We start from the raw sequence: 21,063 nt of genomic DNA on the forward strand, positions 1-21,063 counted from the left end.
AACTGGCCTGGCAACCCAAATTCTAAGGTTTTGTTTCCAGATCTGTGTGGCAAGTTATGATGCTGAGGGGTCGGAAATGTTTTTAGCGTTAAAAACTTTTTATAAAATGTTTATGCACCCATTTCTACCTTTTTCTGAATCAATTTATGCTGAAAATATCTTTATGTAAAGGGAAACGGGACAATTCAAAAAATAAAAACATAATGGAATATTTTGCAGTAAGGCTCTCAGGCATTCTGTATTGCTTTTAACTATTTATTCTCCTGTAGATCGACTTTTCGAATTATATCTGAGTCAGCACACATGTAGCCTAGGCATAAATTACTCTTCCCTCCTCTTTTGCGTCTTTTGTTGGGAAGAAACCTCCTTAAAAGGAGAATTCCGGCCAATTTTTACGTTCTTGATCGCTATAAATATGCGAGTATGACAATTGGACATGACAATTTTTCACCTCAATGATACATGAATTCATTTTAATGAATTAATAAACCCCTGGACTGTAATATTTCAGATGTGTTTGAGCAAGATTTCTGCTCATATCCAAAACTTTGTGCACATTCAAAATATATCTGTGTTCTCTGTGATTTGGAGGAGTTGTGATATTTTGAGAAAGATAATGTGATAATAGGAAATTACAAGAATACAGTCACTATATTTCAGAAAATAATCTACCTGCACCATAGTCTGCTGTGCATTACGTGGTTGCTCTGCTGATATGGTAGATCTCAGACCTGACAGACAGAGCCCCGTTTGAGACTCTGGTCTGTCTCTGAATGACACAAAGTTTAGCTAGGGAAGTGGCTGTACGCTGCTTTACATCAGAGGTGGAAAACCGCAGAATGCCCACAGCAGAGCGCGTCCTTTATAAACCTGAAGCTGCACAAACCACGGAAGCCACGCTGCTCATCTCTATTTTTACAGAGAGAGTGGACACTAAAACAACGCACAGGTCTGCTTCAGAGGCACATAGAAATAAGGCAACTTATGATTTTGGGGGTTTACATAGGCTATTGTCCGGTTTCATACAGTACAGGCCAAAAGTTTGGACACACCTTCTCATTCAATGTGTTTCTTTATTTTCATGACTATTTACATTGTAGATTCTCACTGAAGGCATCAAAACTATGAATGAACACATATGGAATTATGTACCTAACAAAAAAGTGTGAAATAACTGAAAACATGTCTTATATTTTAGATTCTTCAAAGTAGCCACCCTTTGCTTTTTTTGATAACTCTGCAAACCCTTGGTGTTCTCTCAATGAGCTTCATGAGGTAGTCACCTGAAATGGTTTTCACTTCACAGGTGTGCTTTTTCAGGGTTAATTAGTGGAATTTTTTTCCCTTAATAAAAAAGCAAAATTAATTCTGATATACATATATCGGAATATTTTTGGCACATTTATGTATATAGTGTATATTTATTTAAGTTCTAATAACTTATACTGTCATATTTTGTGCAGAACTGTGTTCATTGTCTTTTGGCAATGTTGGATATATATTTATTTTATTTTTTGGGGGGGCGGTGCTCGAAGGGGTTCTCGACCAGGGTGTAATTCAATGTAGAACCGCCACTGGTGTGGATGAGTTAAAATGTTTGATGGCCACTGGCAGAAATGACCTCATGTGCCACTTGGTGGAACACCTTGTGGCCCTAAGGAGATCCCTTCTTAAAGCAATTTCAAAGTGAAAAAAGGGATGAGGGCCATAACTCCCAGTCCTTGTTAAAGCTAATCTGAGGCTTCAGCACTCTGAGTTATTCAAATCAAGTGAATCTTCCAAGTCACAGCCTTTTTATTACAAAATTCCCTTGGTGTGGTGCGGTCCCTCCACATCTTAGTACGGGGAAACCGAATTAGGTAATTTGGTAATAAAAAGACTAACTTTGGAGGATATGCAATTTGTCTAACCCAGACTTCTGAGGCCTTAAGTAAAAAAATAGACACAAGCACACTCTTGTAACATCTTTGTTATGTCATTCAAAAACACAGATTGGCCCAGAAGAGTTAACTGTAAATACATTTCAAAATAAGTGTTAATTTGGATTACAATGTTGTTATTTTTAAGGTGAAACAATCGTAAGATTAACACTGGACTACATAAGACTTTTTTACTTTTTGAAGATGGACCTATATTGAACATATGGCAACATACAGTAGTTGGTGCTAAGGTTTTATCAGAAGATACTATTAGATACTGAACTGTATGGCACCAAAACTAGTAACATTGGCTGTTCAAAGATAGCTCACATGCTCTGATAGCAAGTCAGTTTATGCTGATTGTGGGTTTTCATGAGGCACTATTTTCTGATTGATCTTACAGAGGCAAGAGACTGCAAGTTGTCAGATGTGACTTAAACCCTAAACCAGCCCATACCATAACCTTTCATTTTATTTTACCACCGTCTTCACTTTTACTCTTGCAGCACGTCATACACCATACAAACTGTTAGCAGAAGACTTCACTTCGGCTCTTCAAACTTTGCCGACACGCGAAATAAAGTGTAATAAGTATAGACTGTATAATATTAATGGACAAAGCATGTCTGACATTACCCATTGGTTTGTGGAGATCTGCTAGGAGTTGTCGAGTTTGCCATGGGCGCAGCCATCCTGGTTGCGGATGTGACGATTTTAGACAAGAGGGAGGAGTGAGGAAGGAGCCCTTACACTCTACGTTACGTTACACACTTTCACTGGCAATCACATCATAGACACACCCTAAAACACCCCCTGCTTTATTGCCGATTTTAAAATCAACCAGACCATGAAATGAACATCATTCTGTGTTGCAGAAGACTTAAAACTAGCGATTGAGACCATAAACTCACTATGAAAATGTTTACTGAGGTAATAAATCAAGTGAGAAGTGGGTCACTTTCTCATAGACTTCTACAAAAACCGAACTCCTTTTGCAACTGCACATGTCGCCCCCTGCTGGAATGCAGGTTTAAGGCACTTCCGCATTTGCAGCACTTTGCCGAACCGGATGCTTTGTCCATTAATATTGTACAGTCTATAGTAATAAGCAAAGAATTCCTAGATTAACATTTAGATTGCTAAATTCTGGATTTCTTCTCTGCAGTTATACTGTACAATTAGTGTTGTGTGTACTTTATGTGTGTGTCTGTGGTCAGTCCAGTGACGAGAGTGCCTGAATGTTTTCTGAAGAAGAGGTGTGGTGCAGATAGATGTGGCAATGGATCAATGCCACCACCTACCCATTTCTCATTCGGCTTCGGCTGAACCAGAGAGATTACAGCAATCACTTGGGCACACAGCAGATAGGAGCTGACAAGAGTGTTTGGGAGCTTTCTGGACAAGATGCATTCAGGTGTGAAAAGGCAAACAGGGATGCGCCACAAAAACTAAACAAAGACAAAAGGCCTACGTGAAAGACAGCATCACATCAGTAAACACTTCTCAGAACTAAGTATCGACACCTTTTATGCTGTTTTTTTTAAATACATTTTTGCAATTGCACATATATCTGGACACGTACTGTATATCTGTATCTTATGAGGGATGGTCTTAGAATCGCACTTGCTGCTATGGAAGTTAAATTAACTTTGCTTTGGACAAAAGCATCTGTCAAATGAATCTAATTTAATGTAATGTATTTTGTTTATTGCAAAGCATTTTGTAACCATATTTTAAAAAGTGCTACATAAATAAAGTTTTACTTTATTTTTTGTATTAATGCATTTTAATACAAATCAATATTTGGCCACTTCGGGAATTAAAGACAGAGTTTGTCATGTACTGTATCGGGCATTAAACTAACTTTTAATTCCTGAGGAACTCATTCTAACATGAAAAATCAATACAGCTCAACATTCCTACTGGAGTCACCGTGCTGCTCTACAATCAGGTGTTGATAAGTGAAAAGAAATGGTGTTGGGTGATGTGAGTCACTATTTGTGCAAATCAGAAAGAGGGTGTAAGTAGCAAGAATTTATAACCTCAGAGTAGAATAAATGGATGGATGGCAACAGCCTGAAGAGATCACAACCTAAAATCAGCTGCTGATGATACACATTAATACACCTTTTATAAATCACCAATCACGTGTGTACAGTACCAATCTGTATGGATGGCACTGAATAAGATGAAGAAAAGATCCTGCAGCCTTGTTTTACAGATTGCTCATACTGACTATGTAAACACAAAATACATGCTCTAGATGTATCATTGAATAGAAATAAAAAATACCATACTAGACCAATTAGTTGTTTATTGATAATCATAGGCTGATTTGATTGATTCATATTCATTCAAACCAGTCATCGCTGCATTTAAAATTGAATTTTGACAGCATTACCTTAAAACTAAAATTATAATAGAATTTCAGCATTATTTTTTGGTAATTATTGATTAGTTTTTACTATTACTTTGAGTATTAGAATACAAATTACCCCAATATTAACAAGCTTATTAGGGCTGAATGATTTGTGGAAAAAATCTAATTGCGATTTTTCTGCCAGAAATGGCGATTTTGTTTTTACAGATAAATATGGAGCATTATAACATGAAACACCATCAAAACTGCTCTATATTATTATGCAAGGATCAGAATATGAATTGCCAGCAATAAGTGTTTATCTTTTAATAAGCATGAAACACTGAACAGTCAAACAGAACATTTATTACAAAAGCTAAAGTTATAATAATAAAAAACAAATTTCAATAAAAAATGTTAGTATTTTCCTGTAAACTGAAATTACTGACACGCCTAAATTCAATAGCAGCATCTACATATTGCACCTTCTACGATCATGTTAAATAACTTTTTTTAAATGAAAAATCCACTGAAAATAGGACATTTCTGTTAACAATCTGTGATATGTAACATTCTAGCACTTAACTTATGAAAAATCTGTAAATATAATAAGAAGAGGAATAAAAAATGTTAAACCAAATGTTACACCAAACATTCAACTAAATATTGCACAGTCGATTAATCACGGTCTTCACGATTAGCTAATCCCATTCTTTCGAATCGCGATTTTGATTTGAAAACGATTAATCGTTCGGCCCTAAAGCATATGACCCTGTTATTACCCCACTATTACCTATTTTTCATCTAATTAATACCTTAACTTAATATAGAATTGTTGCTGAGAAAAAAAAAATAGGGCTGTCAAACGATTAATTTTTTAATCGCGATTAATCGCTGAATTTCTATAGTTAATCGCAATTAATCGCATGTTTTTATCACATGATAAAAATTCTATCATTTTGCATTTCAGGACTGTTTTTTAGTACATATTAACAATGGAAAGCAATTCTTACCAGTGTATCTTGATTGGCACCGCATTTCGGTATCCAAACCCTAGTTACCAGAGTCAATATAGTGTGCAGTAACTTCTAAATAATTTGGATTACTCACTGACCTCCAGTGATCACTGGTTAATGAGACAACGTTTGCACTTTGCAGCAGTTCCAGTTGGGCTGCTTTCTCCGTGCAGTACAGGCTGTGTGTGCGTGATCTTCTACGATGCTGACAGGTCTGCAGTTAGTTGCCACCCATTTCGCAAGAGCTGTAGTAATTTTTGGGGATTTGGTTTCATCAACAGGTTGGCGAGTAGCACTCTCAAAATAGTGCTTTGCCTGAGCCCACTAGCATCAACCTGAGTCACGTTAACTGTACTATAGCTCGTAGGTGGTAGCTCAAGCTTGACGTGCTTCGGTGATATTTTAATTTGGCTTTACACAATGTGCATATGGCTTTCGACCTGTCCGGGAGTTTTGGAAAATAAAATGCGCCATTCAGAATTGTGTTGCTGCTTTCTCCATCATGCCTGCAGCAGCAGGAGTTGTTACGAAGTATGGCAGCTTGATGATAAGTAAAGGTGCGGCAAAGGGGTCAAAATAGTAGCCTGTTAGGCACGACACGAAGCCGAGTGAAGTGTAAGATAAATTAATAAATAGTGGCATGCGAAAAAATTAACGCGTTATGCTCGGCCTGAGCTGACAGCCCTAAAAAAAAATATTTAACATTGTATTTTGAGCAGATTGTTAACCTGTATTTACTGCCCCATTATTCCCTTGAGACATTTTCCCTGAAAATCAGTATTCCATGACATCAAATGAAACCACAATATGACCAAGATACTTTCATTTTTCTTAATACCTTCAAAATTACCAAAACATTACCCCGTTATCAATGATCAAGTTTAAATGCAATGCATTATCAATTGCGTCATCACTTGTTTGTTAAGATATAGATTTTTCTACAGCACATCACCAGCGAATAGGTTATGGTGAATTTAATTCCCGTAAAAACTCCTTTCTCACTCCGTCTCTGTGTTGTGTCTCGTTGAGGCCTTGAATAGTCTGAGTGTGTTGAAAGAGACAGCTCATTACCTCAGATACCTTGTACTCTATAAAGGGTACAGCATAAATCAACAAATAACATAAAAAGTAACAGCACACAACAGAGGATGAATAAAAGGAGACTGCATTCATTGTGTGTGTGTGTGTGTGTGTGTGTGTGTGTGTGTGTGTGTGTGTGTGTGTGTGTGTGTGTGTGTGTGTGTGTTGAGTAAAACTCACCAGGTCTGTCTTGGCCATGTCCTGGTAGTCAGACGAATAGTATGTTGCTGCTTTCCCAAAGCCGTTGTCACCAGCGGGCTTTGGTGGCTGAGCATGCTGTCGATAAGTAGCGCTCTTTGGAGTCCAGCAGAAGAGGTTGATGGATTCACGAACACAGCGCTCAATGTCAATTTCTGTGCAACAAGAAAGACAAGAGAAAATATATGAAAGTCACTTGCCAATGATGTATGCCAGTTGTGATATTAATCATAACCTATGAGCAAAGTCAAAATCAATAGAGCAGCCCTAATACCACTTCTATTAATGAATTGCTTTTCTTAACCTACACCCAGTGTAATCACTAAAAACAACCATTTTTTTTTTTTTTTTTTTTTTAAACTAAGCCAACTAAGCATTCAAACATGGATATTTTATACATCAGAAAACCTAGTAATTATCAAAGAAATTTGGGAATTAGCAGCCTTTGATGAAGACAGCAGCTTTTTACATTACAAGACAATGCTATGCCAAGCTAGCACCTCTGTGAGGCTGCAATTAGGCACAGCAGTGGTTTGAGCTAACATGCTAACAACAACAATGCTAACATTCTGAAGTTAAGCAGGTATATTGTTTGATTATTCACTATCTTAGTTTAGTGTGTTAGCAAGCTAAACACAAAGTACAGCTGAAGCTGATAAGAGTTGCATTTTTTCTGCAGGTATTTGCTAATAAACCAAAGTATTGGACAAATAAACATTTTGACCTGATGGTGGCACTAGATAAAAACTCAGAGGACCACTAAATTAATTACAATTCATCCTGAGGGGAACAGTATTGCCTGTGCAGAATGTAATGGCATCCCATTGAATAGTTGTCAAGTCATTTCACTTAAAACCAAAATAAAATTTACAACAGAGAGTATGCTGCTAATCTCTGGATTTTCATTTACCACTGACATAATTTTACTTGCACAAATGATTCAACTGCTGTGAGATAATAGAATTAATGAATACGAATGCGATTCCCTCACTTGAATCAGACATAAAGCATACAGGATTATGTAGCCTAAATGGAGTGTGGTAGGTTTAGTTGCCGAAGTGAGCAGCTTGACCTTGGCAATTTTCTGCCATTAATAATCCTAAATAGTCATCCAGCAGTGCCAGTAGCTCTTCGAGATAATAAGTGGCCATTGTTTAGCTGCTGTCCCTCATCTGAGCTCTTGTATCAAAATAAGTTTTTAGTGCAAAGCAACATTTTCTTCTCCTTCCCCTAATGCCTCTCCAGCAGTATCCATCCTTTTCCTGCTTCTCGCATTGAGAATAGAGAGGATTAGGGAACAGGGACTCGCTGGATTAGCCGAGGATTTGGGTAAATTAGGAATTCTTTTCTTCAGTCTTTCGCACTGACAACCACCCTCTTTCATTCCCCTTTTCCGTGGATAATAAGAAAGTCAACCTAATGAGTGCTCCTTGGTATGACCAGCACCTGGCCCAGGCTCAAGTGGATTATATAAGAGATATATCTTTCCCCCCATTTTATGTCCCACAGCAGCGTCAAGGTTAGGGGGTTGTCAGCTCTCATGGGCTAGGACCTCACAGACTCAGTTACAAGGTTCATTCCAGTGAAAAACACACTGGTGGTCTGAGATTCCTCACCGACAGGCTCACAGGCAATTCAGGGAAACTCTTTCCCTCCCTAGGGCGACGAATGCTGCATGCAATCACTCCTCCAGCTAAAAGAGGTAGTAGGAATGAGGAACAGGAGATTGATAGCAGTTTTAACAAGCCCTGGGCTCAGCTGGGCATTCCAAGGCAGCCAATTCTGTTAAAGAGCAATTTTTCTTTTTAGTCAGACAAAATTACATTTCAGTGATTATGTAGAGGTGTTGATTGTGGGCTGCGACTTGTTGCCACGAATAGTAGAATGGCATTATTAGTCAGGAGCAACTCGGGGGAATTGTGTAATTGGATTGTGGTGCAAAGGAAGATAGACCTGACAATAATGGAGATGAGAGAATTGAGTGAATTAAAATACAATCTGTTGCATTATAATGTTCCAACCCTTGATATTATAACAGACAAACCATAAAAAGTTACTCTTGATCATCAACCCATATATTATAAAGCCAACCATCAGCTGTGACAATTCCCTTCTCCCTTTTTGATTAGCTCTTTAATTGTAAACCATGCGGATATTGATAATATTGAAAGCGATTATTGTCGAGGGGTTTGTCCATCCATATTTCATACAGTTATACTGCAAACCACAAATTATATTTGGACAACACTTGAGGGAATGATGCATGCAGCTGCTCTATTCCATTTTCAAAATGGCACTAAGACATGAGAACGTGTTTCATTTGGTTTGATGAAACTTAGATGGATGATGTGCATTGTGTTTGCATGGATTTAAGTTGTGCATGCATCATTCTTGGAAGAAAACAGTAAAGTTTCCATAATTGTGTCTTTACTAGCACTGCTCCCTTTTCAGTGATCAATCAATGTTCAGGGCGCTCATTTATCCAAAATATTTATCCAGGATACAAGATCATGTAACCTAAACTGAGACTTAACTGAAAATTAAGAAAATGCTTTGGGAAGCCACAACTGTGGTTGCTTTTGTTGAACTTAAATTACAAGATAAAAAAATAAAAAAATGGGTTAAGCATATCCTGATCCTTGATGTTGTGGCCAAATGACCCAGCCGCACATGACAGACAGATGCACTAGAAACAAGGAGTACAGTTGTGCCAAAGCATTGTCTAAGTTGTTATAGTCTCCAAGGCATGTTCACAAAGTAAATAATTTTATAAAAAAAATGTACAATAAATAAAAAATGAAAAGACTCACTGGATAAAATGCAAGATGCAGCATTGGATTAAAATCAACTTGTCTGCAATGTTTTGGTTTGTTTGTTTTTCTTAATTAAATTGTTCACAGAGCAGCCTGTCCTCTGAATGTGTTGATTGCACACCAAAACCACTCTATAGTACTACATAATAGTATTATTAATTAAAATGTTATGGTTCTGAATGCTGTAAAACACACTGTGTCCGTCATTCTCAAATGATAACTTCTCAATAGTGTAGGGAGCTCAGAAATAACTTTTCTCTGAGATCTGAGTATTTTTAGACATAGTTCTTTGAGCACAATTCCTGGAGTGAATCCGAGATTATTAATAAATTCAGCCCCAGGTAAATACTGTCAGGACACTATGGATATTACCCAAGTCCTCCTTAACCCTGGTTGCTTGTAATAGTAATCTTTTATTTGTAAACTCATTTTAAAATGCTCCAGACAAGACTTTGTCAAATCCCCAAATGTAAATGTGAATGTTTTGTCAAATTCGCCACTCACTTCCAACACTTAACCTTCAACATCAATGTTCTACTTCTCCTTCTGCTCGTGTTTTCAAGGTGTCCCTGTGTGCAACGTTGCCTCGAGCACTGTTTTTCTCAGAACTAAACGTCTATAACTAAAGCTCATCGGTTCTGTGCACAGCACTGCTCATTGAGACAGATGCTAATGTCCCGTGAAGGCAAATGCCGCTGCATCATCAGTAAACACGCGGTTCCTGTCAGCCGGAGAGCTTCTTTGGTCCATTGTGAATCAATGAAGTCTCCAAACGAGAGAAAGTTATAGATTACCCGAGGCTACAAGACTAAGCAAATGGGAATCACAAAATGAGATTAATTGCCAACAAAATGGCAGGCTGAGATGTATTGCCTGCTTCAAGGCAAAATGTTGCAGTACAGGTCTTACATTTTATTTTATTTCAGACTCCGATATACTGTGTGATATCGTTCAAAAAACCTAATTGAAAAATAATAGTAACATATTGCGAAAAAGGAAGTTGTGTGGAGGATGACGAGTAACTGTATACATGAAACTATGTCAGTTGAGTCATACATACACAGTACAATCAGTATACTCATCATCCTTCACACGACTTTCTCTTGAAAGTCTGGCAATTAGGGACATGACCTTGTCTGTATCACTTCCCTTAATTTTGGACCTCTCCTCCTTGTTGGAATATTGGCAACTATAGACTTCACAGTGTTATGTGTAATAGGCTTGTCATTGAGAACTATTGTCACTGGCCCCATTTACTGCCTAGAAGGAGGGAAAGAGAGGAGTGTGTCTGAATCATTTAAAAGCCACTGTCCTGTAACATTATCTTGGCCGTTAACTTTTAGTTCAACAGTTGCAAACAGGAATGGAAAGAGAGCTGACTTTTTTTCACAACTGAATGTCCAGCCTACTAATGTGTCTTGTAAAGTTCATCCACTTCTATAAACCTAGATTAAATCAAAATGTATGTTCCTTTACATTTTTACCACTGACAGTCATCACCACTAAATACAGGCTTCCATTATGCACAGGCTGAAATTAACAGAAATGTCAAAGATGATGTGTACCAGACATGAATGGTTCAAAGTGGTTGATAATGTGCTCCTACAGAAGCAGGTTTAGGTAGTCACTTGCATGACAATTCAGTTTAAAATGGTTACTAGTTTACAATGTACGGTGTTAATATTTGTTTGCTAATTTACATCTTTAATTTATTCCTTGAGGGTTTCAAAACAAGATGTACATTAAAAACAGCTATATCCTATATTTTTTTAAGTATGGTTAGAAAATAAATGATTATATTTATTCTAATAATTCTATTTGATTTATTTTCCCTTGTGTGCTACATAAGCTAAATTGAGTGTATTTTTCGTCTTTTGTAATGTCCAGCCAGCATCAGGGTACATTTTTGTGGCTTCACACTTGCAGTTTCTGTAACTACAAGCATGTGGAGCATGTGGAGTCTGCTCTGAAACAAATGAATGTAAGCCTCAGTTGTATGAGGACATCAATTCTGCACGCTTGATAGCAGGAAGGAGCAGGTGCGGGCCACAAATTACAAGATATCTACCATGACTCACTGTGTGTGTGTGTGTGTGTGTGTGTGTGTGTGTGTGTGTGTGTGTGTGTGTGTGTGTGTGTGTGTGTGTGTGTGTGTGTGTGTGTGTGTGTGTGTGTGTGTGTGTGTGTGTGTGTGTGTGTGTGTGTGTTCATAACTACATGAATACGGCAAAGCACATACTGTACAGACTGACCTCCAAAACCTAGCTTCCAACAAAGGCAGGCTGACAAATCAGAAACTGATGCCACATTTCCACTGCATGGTACAGCAAACAACAAAATTTGTGATTAGCACCTGGTACCTGGTCCTTTTTTGGTACCACATCAGTTGAGTTTTCAAGCGAGCTGTCGATACTACAAGGTGGAGTTAAAACACTGCTGACCACTGACTGTTCAGAGAGGACTGTCACAAGAATCGTCACTTTTAAATAGTCAACAGATACCGTCAACAGCGCCTGCAATTTGTTTATTCTCTTGACCCAGATTTTTAAAAATAGCAGCCCAAAAAACTACGCCATACACTACGTATAGAGATGTAACAGAGAAAAGTAGCCGACACAACAGTGAGTTGAGTCAACTCGAGCCGAACCTTGCACTGGAAATGAGGCATGATATAACATACTTATGTAACACAGCCAAACCTACTGTGTTTACTTTCAGGTCTGATGCATTGCCTCACATGCAGTGCATGTCTATAAATGATATACCCACTCAAAATATTTAAAAGACTGACGTGAACAAGACTATCAGACTACAGACAAGCTAGCAGCTCTGTGAAGCTGAACTTTGGTGTGGTAGTACTTTGAGCTAAATGCTAACATCAGCATGCTAACATTCTCACAAGGGCACTACTAAAAAGCAGATATGATGGGTAACATGGTCACCATCTTAGTTAAGCATGTTGCAATGCTAACATTTGTATTTAGCCCTTAACATAAAGTATAGCTAAGGTGGCAGAGAACGTCCCTTGTTTTTGCAGGAAGTTGGTCATTAAACGAACTAAATTTTGAGCTGAGGACGGTGCTTTCAGAAATGTCAGGGGATCACCAAAGTCAGTAGGCTTCATCCTTTGGGAACCATGAATGCCTGTACAAAATGCCATGGCAATCCATCCACTTTTTGTTGAGAAATTACAGTCTGGACAGCACAGACACTGCCATCGTTTTAGCCATTCTGCTAGCATGGCTAAAAAACAAACCCTGCACATTACAGCCAATCAGGCCCCAGTAGTAAGACCTCTACTGTCATTTAGTAGCAGTGATGAATATTGTGCTAAACCGTTACTGGTATTGGAGTGGATTTAGCAGTCTGTGTCTGTTACAAGTTATATAATACTCTCTCTACTCCACCTTGCTGGAAAGTCCTGTTTGAGGTCAGTGTACAGCCCAAAATTCATTCCTAATATAGCTTAGAGAGAGTGCCAGATACTACACTGTACGTACCCAGGTATATACAAGCTGTAATAATAAGGCTGGAAGTGATATACAGAAACAAGCTGGCAGTGGTAGCCACTCTGAGGAAATCTTGCCAAAGAAGCTGCCTGCAGCTCTAGGCCAACATATTTTACCTTTATAAGGAGAGCTGGCTCTCCCTTTCCCTTCCGCCTCAATCACATGAATCTGTTGGACAGTAAAACACAATGAAGTATGGCAATGCTGAATGTAGGCAGGAGGGAAGGCTGCTTGCTTAAGTTTACTGAATGTTCCAACACACATTCTGGACAAATCATCCCTGTCTCAGCTGGTTTTGAAACGCCAATGTCATTCTGCCTTTCAGCTAGAAAATAGAGGACTGAGCAACAATTTGAAATAGAGTTTGAAAGGAAATTGTTTGAGCTACCCCCCAGGCAAGAGTTACATTCTGAAGACATACATTATGAATGCCGCTCTTGGATTTTATGTCACCGATATTTTGCTGAAGTAATCACTTTGTGCTGCTGAAAAGGAGCAGTAAAGAGGGAACTTTTTAAGAGACACAGTTAGGAGTCTTCACTCTGTGTCATATACAGTTGACAAAAACATCAAAATCCCTGGGGCAATGGGTCAGTATTTGCCTTTACCACGTTTAAAACCCCTTGGACAGTCTGATAAAAGTACTTAAAAAATCAAGAATCAACCCACGGAATTCCTCTGTGATTTGTCAGCCCTCCTCAGAATTACTCCTCTTGCATGCAATGCAACAAAACCTGCTGGGATTAATAACCATATTACTGAGGTAAAAGACTATATTTCAATATCTGCCACCTCACACACCTAACATTTGCACTAGGTGGTATAATGAGAGGTCAGAAAACTGTAATGGATTACACCCAGTCTGTCTGACAGTGCTATTTACCACCACCACACCATCTCTCTGTGTTAGTGGAATTTTTAATACAAATCCCTGTATCTTTGTAAAGTATAAGCAAAGCGGACAGTTGCTGCCCAGCCCTTGGCTTTATTTATCTGTGTCTACTGGCTTTTCTTGCATGAGTAATCCTGCATTTGTTGTCCAGGGCTGAAAAAGTGCCACTTAGTCTCCCTGGTTCATGTCTGATAACACAGAAGAACCCCAATACCGTGAATTTACTTCAGTGGCTAAACAGTCTACATGGACTTAAGATGGATTTAAAGCTATGAATGAAGATTATAAGTGATGGGAATGCTGGAGTACCATAGAGGTTGTGATTTCTGTAGCAGACAATTCCCAGGGTGCAGCGGTTGACTGTTCAACAGATGCAAAGCAGCGCGTGGCACACCTAGAGCACATCACAGAGGAAGTGTGTCTGTAGGAGAGCAGAGCTGTCTGCTTTGAGGATATCATTAACTGAAGACACATCAGCACACATTATTACTCTGAGGAATTAAAAAAATAGCCTCTTGCAAATGTCAGTCCTCACACAGATGGACAAACCTTTGAGTCAGGTTTAGGAAAGGCAGACAAAAGGATTTGTGTGATTCTCACTTGTTTGTAACTGCAGAGGCACAACGGCTTAACACATGCAGTAAATAAATAATTAAAGTTGTTGTTTATTATCAAGTAACATTTGGCCTAGCCCGAGTATGGAACACACCTGAAAAGAGGGACTAAGGTAGGACATAGTATTATACATAATTACCAGCTAATATTCTCACCTGGCAGGTCAGAGAAGAGTAGGATGCACTCATTGAAGCCATTTGCCAAGAGACGGTCCCTGAGCTGCTGCAGTATGGCCACGCCGATACAGAAGGGGAAAGAGGAGTTACCCAGCAGCAGCGTGTCCCACAGGTGGAAGATCTTGTGCAGCGGAAACACATCTGTGTGGCGGGTGCAGAAATAAGCACAACAAAAGGGGAGATTTTACAATTTTACTAAATATGAGAATGCCTGAAAAGACATTTCCTTTGTACAATAGGATCCTGCAAGCGGAACAATAGCATGCAACATGTACACAGTGCGAAATGGGGAATCAGCTTGTACATAATGGTTGTGATTTGCATGTGCATAGCACATTTGCTTAACATGGCTATATGGCTTTAAAATGGGAGGCTCACTTAGCAATATTGTGCATTGGCAAGGTTGCCTGGAGGGATATTTGATGTTGGGGAGGCAGCTGGGAAAATGTTTTTAGGTGGGTGTTGTTGTGGAAAAATGACAGGAAGAACATCAGGGGGCTGAGCAGCTTTAGAGCAAGGAGCCAGCACAGGTTATTTCAAGCCAACTAAAACCACATCCGGATGATGTGTCCCGCTGCAGTTCTTATAATAAGCCATATTACTTTCAGTATATGAATATTTCCTCCCGGTTTAGATTTATGCATGAGAACCAGTACTGTCCACCTGCTTCTATCATCCTGCGTTTTTTAAGGTGGATGCTGGGCAGTGGACATGTGTGTGTGGGTGTGAAGTGTGACTCTGGTGAGGCCGAGAGAGCAGGAGGGGTGAGAAAATGCCTCGGAGGGTCCGCGCCACATTTGTAGTCAGCTGAGCAGACCACTGCATGTGAGTGACAGGCAGTGTGTCGGAGTGTGTGTGTCTCCGTGTGAATTGAAGATGACCCTCCAACCTTGTCTCATATTGGATTGGGGACATTAGCAGTCAGAGGGGCACAGCTGCTGAATACTGGACTCACACACTGCCTCAGGGGGAGGATAAGAGGTAAAAGGGTCACACCTCCCACTCTCCGCCCCAGGAGTGGTCTCTGTGTGTGTGTGTGTGTGTGTGTGTGTGTGTGTGTGTGTGTGTGTGTGTGTGTGTGTGTGTGTGTGTGTGTGTGTGTGTGTGTGTGTGTGTGTGTGTTTTTTGAAGAATGAAATACCTCAACGCAAAGCGCTGATCAAGATTAATTTGGCTAAAATTAATGTATGATGGGTTGTTCTGGCTGTAAAAGTCTGCAAAGTTCTAATGCAACGATCTAAAACGATATTGAGAAGTCAAAACGTTCTTCAAACAGTTGGTACTGTATAATGGGTCTGTACTTAGAAGACACAGAGGTTAAGTGAATATTATTTAATTAGTGACAATAATCTAGGACCCCGGCTATATATGCTCATATTTCAGAGATCCAACTGCGCCCTGTGGAAGATAAAAGTGTAGTGCTGCCATCAACTGACAAACTGCAAGCTGAGAACCAACTTTATGTACCTCTGATGCAGCACAGAAGGTAAAAGGACTTATATATGATGCCAATATGAAATCAACCCGATTTCCACTATTAAGCAAGGAAACCTGCAATTATTGCTGAATTTTGTAATATTTCCTAATCTTCAGCAAATGCAACATCTCAAACATGTAGACATCATCAAGATCTAAAAATTATCACTACGGGTGCTAAACTCTTTTGGCCACCAGGACCTAATGAGTGACAGCTACTATAAACAAAAACTAACTCGTTAAAACTATTTTATTTTTATTCCCTGTACATACTGGGAAATGAGAAAACATTGCAAACACAATACAATATAATGTAGTCCAAGTTAACATAAAACAACTACACTCTTTTAAATGTCCCTAATTGTATTTACACTTTTCAACACTCTCAAAATAAAAGCTTGGTAGGTCTCAACAGAAGCCGAACATTCCAAGCTTTCACAGCAGTAGCAGATACTGCAGAGCTATTCTGATGGATTTTATTAGAGAGAGGATTTTTGCTTCTTTGGTAGTACTGCAAAAGAAGCTCATAGTGAATAGCTCTGCCAAAAGGTCCTCATGACCTTTTTTCTAATATTTCTGATTTTTTTTCAAAGATTTCAAAGACAAATCTAGCAGCATTGACCCCTACATCCACAGCTGCTCTTGGAGTTATGTTAAAAGGAACACGCCGACTTATTGGGACTTTAGCTTATTCACGGTAACCCCCAGAGTTAGATAAGTCCATACATACCCTTCTCATCTCCGTGTGTGCTGTAATGCTGCCTGACGCCCCCAGCATTAGCTTAGCCCAGCACAGATCCTGCAGCTAACTGGTTCCAACTAGCCTACTGCTCTAAATAAGTCACAAATAACGGCAACATGTTCCTATTTACATGTTGTGATTTGTATAGTCACAGCGTGTACAAATAACAAGGTCACATGAGACACAGCCATCTTCTAACTGTATATAAACTGGGAACTATATTCTCAGAAAGGCGAAGCACTGCTATTTCTGCTACTTGGGCGGAGTGATATGCTTGCAGAACCTGAGAAGACCAGAGCAGCTTCGCCTTTCTGAGACTATAGTTCCCCGTATGTATACGGTTAGAAGATGACTTTGTCTCATGTGACCTTGTTATTTGTACACCCTGTGAATATACAAATCACAACATGTAAATAGGAACATGTTGCCGTTATTTGTCACTTATTTAGAGCAGTAGGCTAGTTCGAACCAGTTACCTGCAGGATCTGTGCTAGGCTAAGCTAATGCTGGGGGCGTCAGGCAGCGTTACAGCACACACGGAGATGAGAAGGGTATGGACTTGTCTAACTCTGGGGGTTACAGTGAATGAGCTAAAGTCCCAATAAGTCGGCGTGTTCCTTTAAAGAGGGAAAAGATGAATGAGTAGGATGTGGTACAGAAAATCCAATTTAAAGGCACTCAAGATCGTAAAAATAAATAAGTCTTTAATAAATATGGGCGTCACAAGTTATAAAAACTCATCACGCACCTCCTCAATGTTCTCCTAAGGGAGGAAAGTTTGCAGAGTGTTGATGCATTTTTCTAATGTCTTAAATCCATATCTATTAAAGGCTTTTTATTTTTACCATCCTGGAAAAGAGCGTCTGGAATTGATTTTGTCTGCCACGTCCTACCCATGGACCTAGACATCCTGTATTTTCCTTCTTAATGTTGCCTCGAAACTCTTCTCACAAACTGTAGGTTAGAATACATTAATTGTGTTTTTTTCAGCAGACTGTAAAACCATGACAATGTAATCAATATTCTTGAAATAGCTGTGTGATAACAACTATTCCAACACCCACAATGGCTTATATACTGTATTTCATAAAATATCTTCGGCACAATTTGGTGTTATTTTCCTTACTTGGTGCATCAATAGTCTTGTGAGTCACTACTTAAGACGCAGAAATTGGTGCAGACTGGCCCACAGGGAGCACTTTAACAAGCCTGTGAAGTCTACAGCGCAGTTCTGCCACTCTGTTTAGTCACAGAAACGTGACACTTTGTACAGACATGTATCTGCATACAAAGCCTTTGCCTTGTAAAAAAGCAGTCTCAAAAGAGACCATTTTATTAGCATGTTAGTTCAAAACAGTCCTGCATTTACAATTGTACAGTGTATAAGTTATAAAATGTTAAGAAGTTTATTTTATTTCATTATTACTGATTACTGCATTAACATGTAAAAAAAAAAAGAAAAAAAAGTTGGTTGAGGAGGAGCTAATTCTAACTGCTTTATATTGGTACTTTTGGGAACAACAAACATCTCTGAAATGTAACTAGTACTCGAGCTGTAGATGGAAATGTAGTTGAGTAGAAGTATTAAGTTGCAGAAAATGGAGATAAATTGGTAAAGCAAAAGTACCTCAAAACTGTACACAAGTACAGTACTTGATTAAATGTAATTAGTTACTTTTCATCACTGGATTTAAAGCCTCTTAGATGCAAAGTCAGTTCAGTTAATTGACTGAACCTGAAACATTAATTTGTTATTTATATCAGTTGCCTACATGACAATGTAGTTATAGATCATCCAGTTGATCAGGTCAGTTACATGATGACAACTGAGCAAACATCACTGATGTCAAATGTCAAATGTGGTTGAAAGCTTAGTAAAAGCTAGTAAGTGGACCTTGAGTTAAGTAAGTAAGTTTTGTCAAAATATGTGTGATGTTTGTGGCTGGTTCTTGGCTTTCTGATATTTTTCCACAAGGAGGAGAAACATTGCCGCAAGCAACTATCTAATCAGCTTTATGTTAGGATTTTAAAATGTGCCCAGATAAATGCAAAATAAATAAAAGATGTGCTGGTGAAAATCTGAGGTAGTGTAGGACTGAGCAGTCGAGTCCTTTCCCTTTAGCACCGGAATTAATTTGCAGCTAGAATAAAGGCCAACAAGAGATGAAAAACACAAAAACCTAAATAACCGGTCCATACTGGACCCACTGACCTTTACAGTCTTTTTTACTGATACTTTAATTGAAGCAGACTCAAAATAGACCTTTTTAGATTTCCCTCAGTGCTACATCATATCCACATTGTGAGTACAAAGAAAAGCTACTTACGTGTAAACATAGTCAGGAACCACGGAATAGCATACAGCTGTGTGGTAAGAAAAAAAAAGACAAAAGATATAGGCACATTTCTGAGATAATGCATCATTCATTTGTATGCAATATTCAGTATGTCGAAACAAATTGCTGAGAGCTCAAATGAAATAAATGAATTGCTTTCTAACTAGAGAGATTTTTTTAAAGAAATGCAGCAGCACACATCTCTACGGCTTTTGAGGAACAGAAACGGCAATAAAGAGCAAACTGCTGAGTTTGGTTATTAGTCAATGGGGAGAAAGGTGACAATGAATCTCATTATACAGATCTTGTCATCCACCCTTCTTTCCCCTCTTCCTCTCCATTCCACATTTTCCCCAGAGGAAATTCATAAAATTGAAAAGACTGCGCACACACTCTCATTAACCACCTGTTATAACACCTGCCAATCGCTGGCCACCGCCACTGAGGCTCTGTAATATTCAGTAGCGAAGGGTCTGGAGCAGAGTCTGCAGGAATTGGAACTGGAGCTTATCTCAGTCAGTTAATTGATAGTTAATTGTGTGGGAGCTGGTGTCTGTTCAGTAGACCTCTTCTGTGCCCCAGGAGTGATGACCAGGAGAGAGCCACTGCAGTCTCAGCCTCAATTTCAAACAGCTCGGTAGCAGGACTGCGAGTCCAGCCAGATTGGATTAGTGTAGGTGTAAATGGCAGACCCAGGAGAGCAGATGTGGCCAAATTGAGAATGGCCTGAATTAAACCGCTGGCCACATGCAATCTGACTCTCTGCCGGTTGGCTTCAGGCATTACTGGAGCGGAGTCCTTGAACACCACAACATTTCCAAAGATTACTTGTGGTTTCTACTTGCTTGCACAAGACAAATTGTATTGAGCTAGCCATGTTTTGGTATGCATATATGGGAAATCAAATCCACTTTCATACTGCAGTGACATTTGGTCTTTTAGGGCCCAATAGATTTATTGCCTCAGTAAAACAACAGTTAGAGAGTGTTCTCTAAAGTTCGCAGAGGAAAGGGGGATTTATGGTCTCTAAAGTCTAATTACTGGGATTGACATCAAGCATGAAAGCTGTATCAACAAAGCTTGTTCCAATATCATCCAGGCCTAACAACGAAAACATGCATACAAAGTCTCCTTTGAAAGGCAAGTCAATGCTGGTAGTACTGTGCATAAGTCAGCAGCATAACAGCATGCTTTTCTTTGAAGAGCCAAGTCTGAAAAATTGAGAAGCAAGATAGTGAAAGAATCACAATGGGACATCTGTTCAAGGGAAGAAAACAAAAAAATAGCACCAACAACTACAGGTAACATTTGTGAAACAAGCCAAAGTATCTTTTCTAATTTTCTTTTTCCCGATACTCTTTACATTATGACAGACAATCAACATGCACAGTTTTGTGTTTCACTTGCACCACTTTAGAAAAGAAGCTACAAGGAGAAGGATGAGGAGGCTTTAATCCCTGACTCATCTATGATAAAGCCCCACTTTTCACTGGGTAATGTCCCAGGGGCCGGTCCACAGGTGACACACATCCATCTCAGCACACTAACTGAAACCCTAGAGAGACCGTAGAGACTTTAACCTTGTCACTGTCAGAGCAGAGCTGTAAAGAGGAAAGTTAAGGGCAGGGAGAGGTGGCACAGAGTAAGAGGAATAAGGTAAGCCTGGCAGAGGACTATCATTAAGTGTGCCCGGGAGACATTAGTCGCTGTATAAATCATCACTAGTGGACTACTGGGAGAACCTGACCCTCGCCACAAATTCTGGAAGGGAGGATGTGGAACAAAAAGTGTCAATGACAAAGAAAAGATATACACAGTGATCTATGGTTGGCCATATCCTTTGGCCCTGGTGCGGAGACAAGAACTGGAATAATGTCTTACTATCTTTGACTTTCCATTAAAAGGTAAACTTCCACTTCCCTCCACTGCTGC

General features: G+C 39.2%; 1 protein-coding gene across 6 annotated transcripts in view; it reads right to left on the bottom strand.

The window, feature by feature from the left end:
* tbck (TBC1 domain containing kinase) overlaps positions 1-21,063 on the bottom strand; it is a 51,986-nt gene that overhangs the window by 19,183 nt on the left and 11,740 nt on the right. Inside the window, exons 21-24 of one of the 6 annotated variants that reach the window (XM_028596044.1) lie at positions 19,123-19,159; positions 14,557-14,718; positions 6,555-6,727; positions 5,929-6,335 (exon numbers count right to left, since the gene is read on the bottom strand). In XM_028596044.1, coding sequence (XP_028451845.1) covers positions 6,258-6,335; positions 6,555-6,727; positions 14,557-14,718; positions 19,123-19,159 — 450 coding nt within the window. In that variant the 3' untranslated portion in view covers positions 5,929-6,257. Of the gene's footprint in view, positions 1-5,928; positions 6,383-6,554; positions 6,728-14,556; positions 14,719-19,122; positions 19,160-21,063 lie in introns of those variants that run through there. The other 5 variants (XM_028596052.1, XM_028596035.1, XM_028596071.1 and 2 more) reach the window with 5 other exon arrangements.

This window comes from Perca flavescens, chromosome 2 (assembly GCF_004354835.1).
Source record: "Perca flavescens isolate YP-PL-M2 chromosome 2, PFLA_1.0, whole genome shotgun sequence".
Taxonomy (NCBI): domain Eukaryota; kingdom Metazoa; phylum Chordata; class Actinopteri; order Perciformes; family Percidae; genus Perca; species Perca flavescens.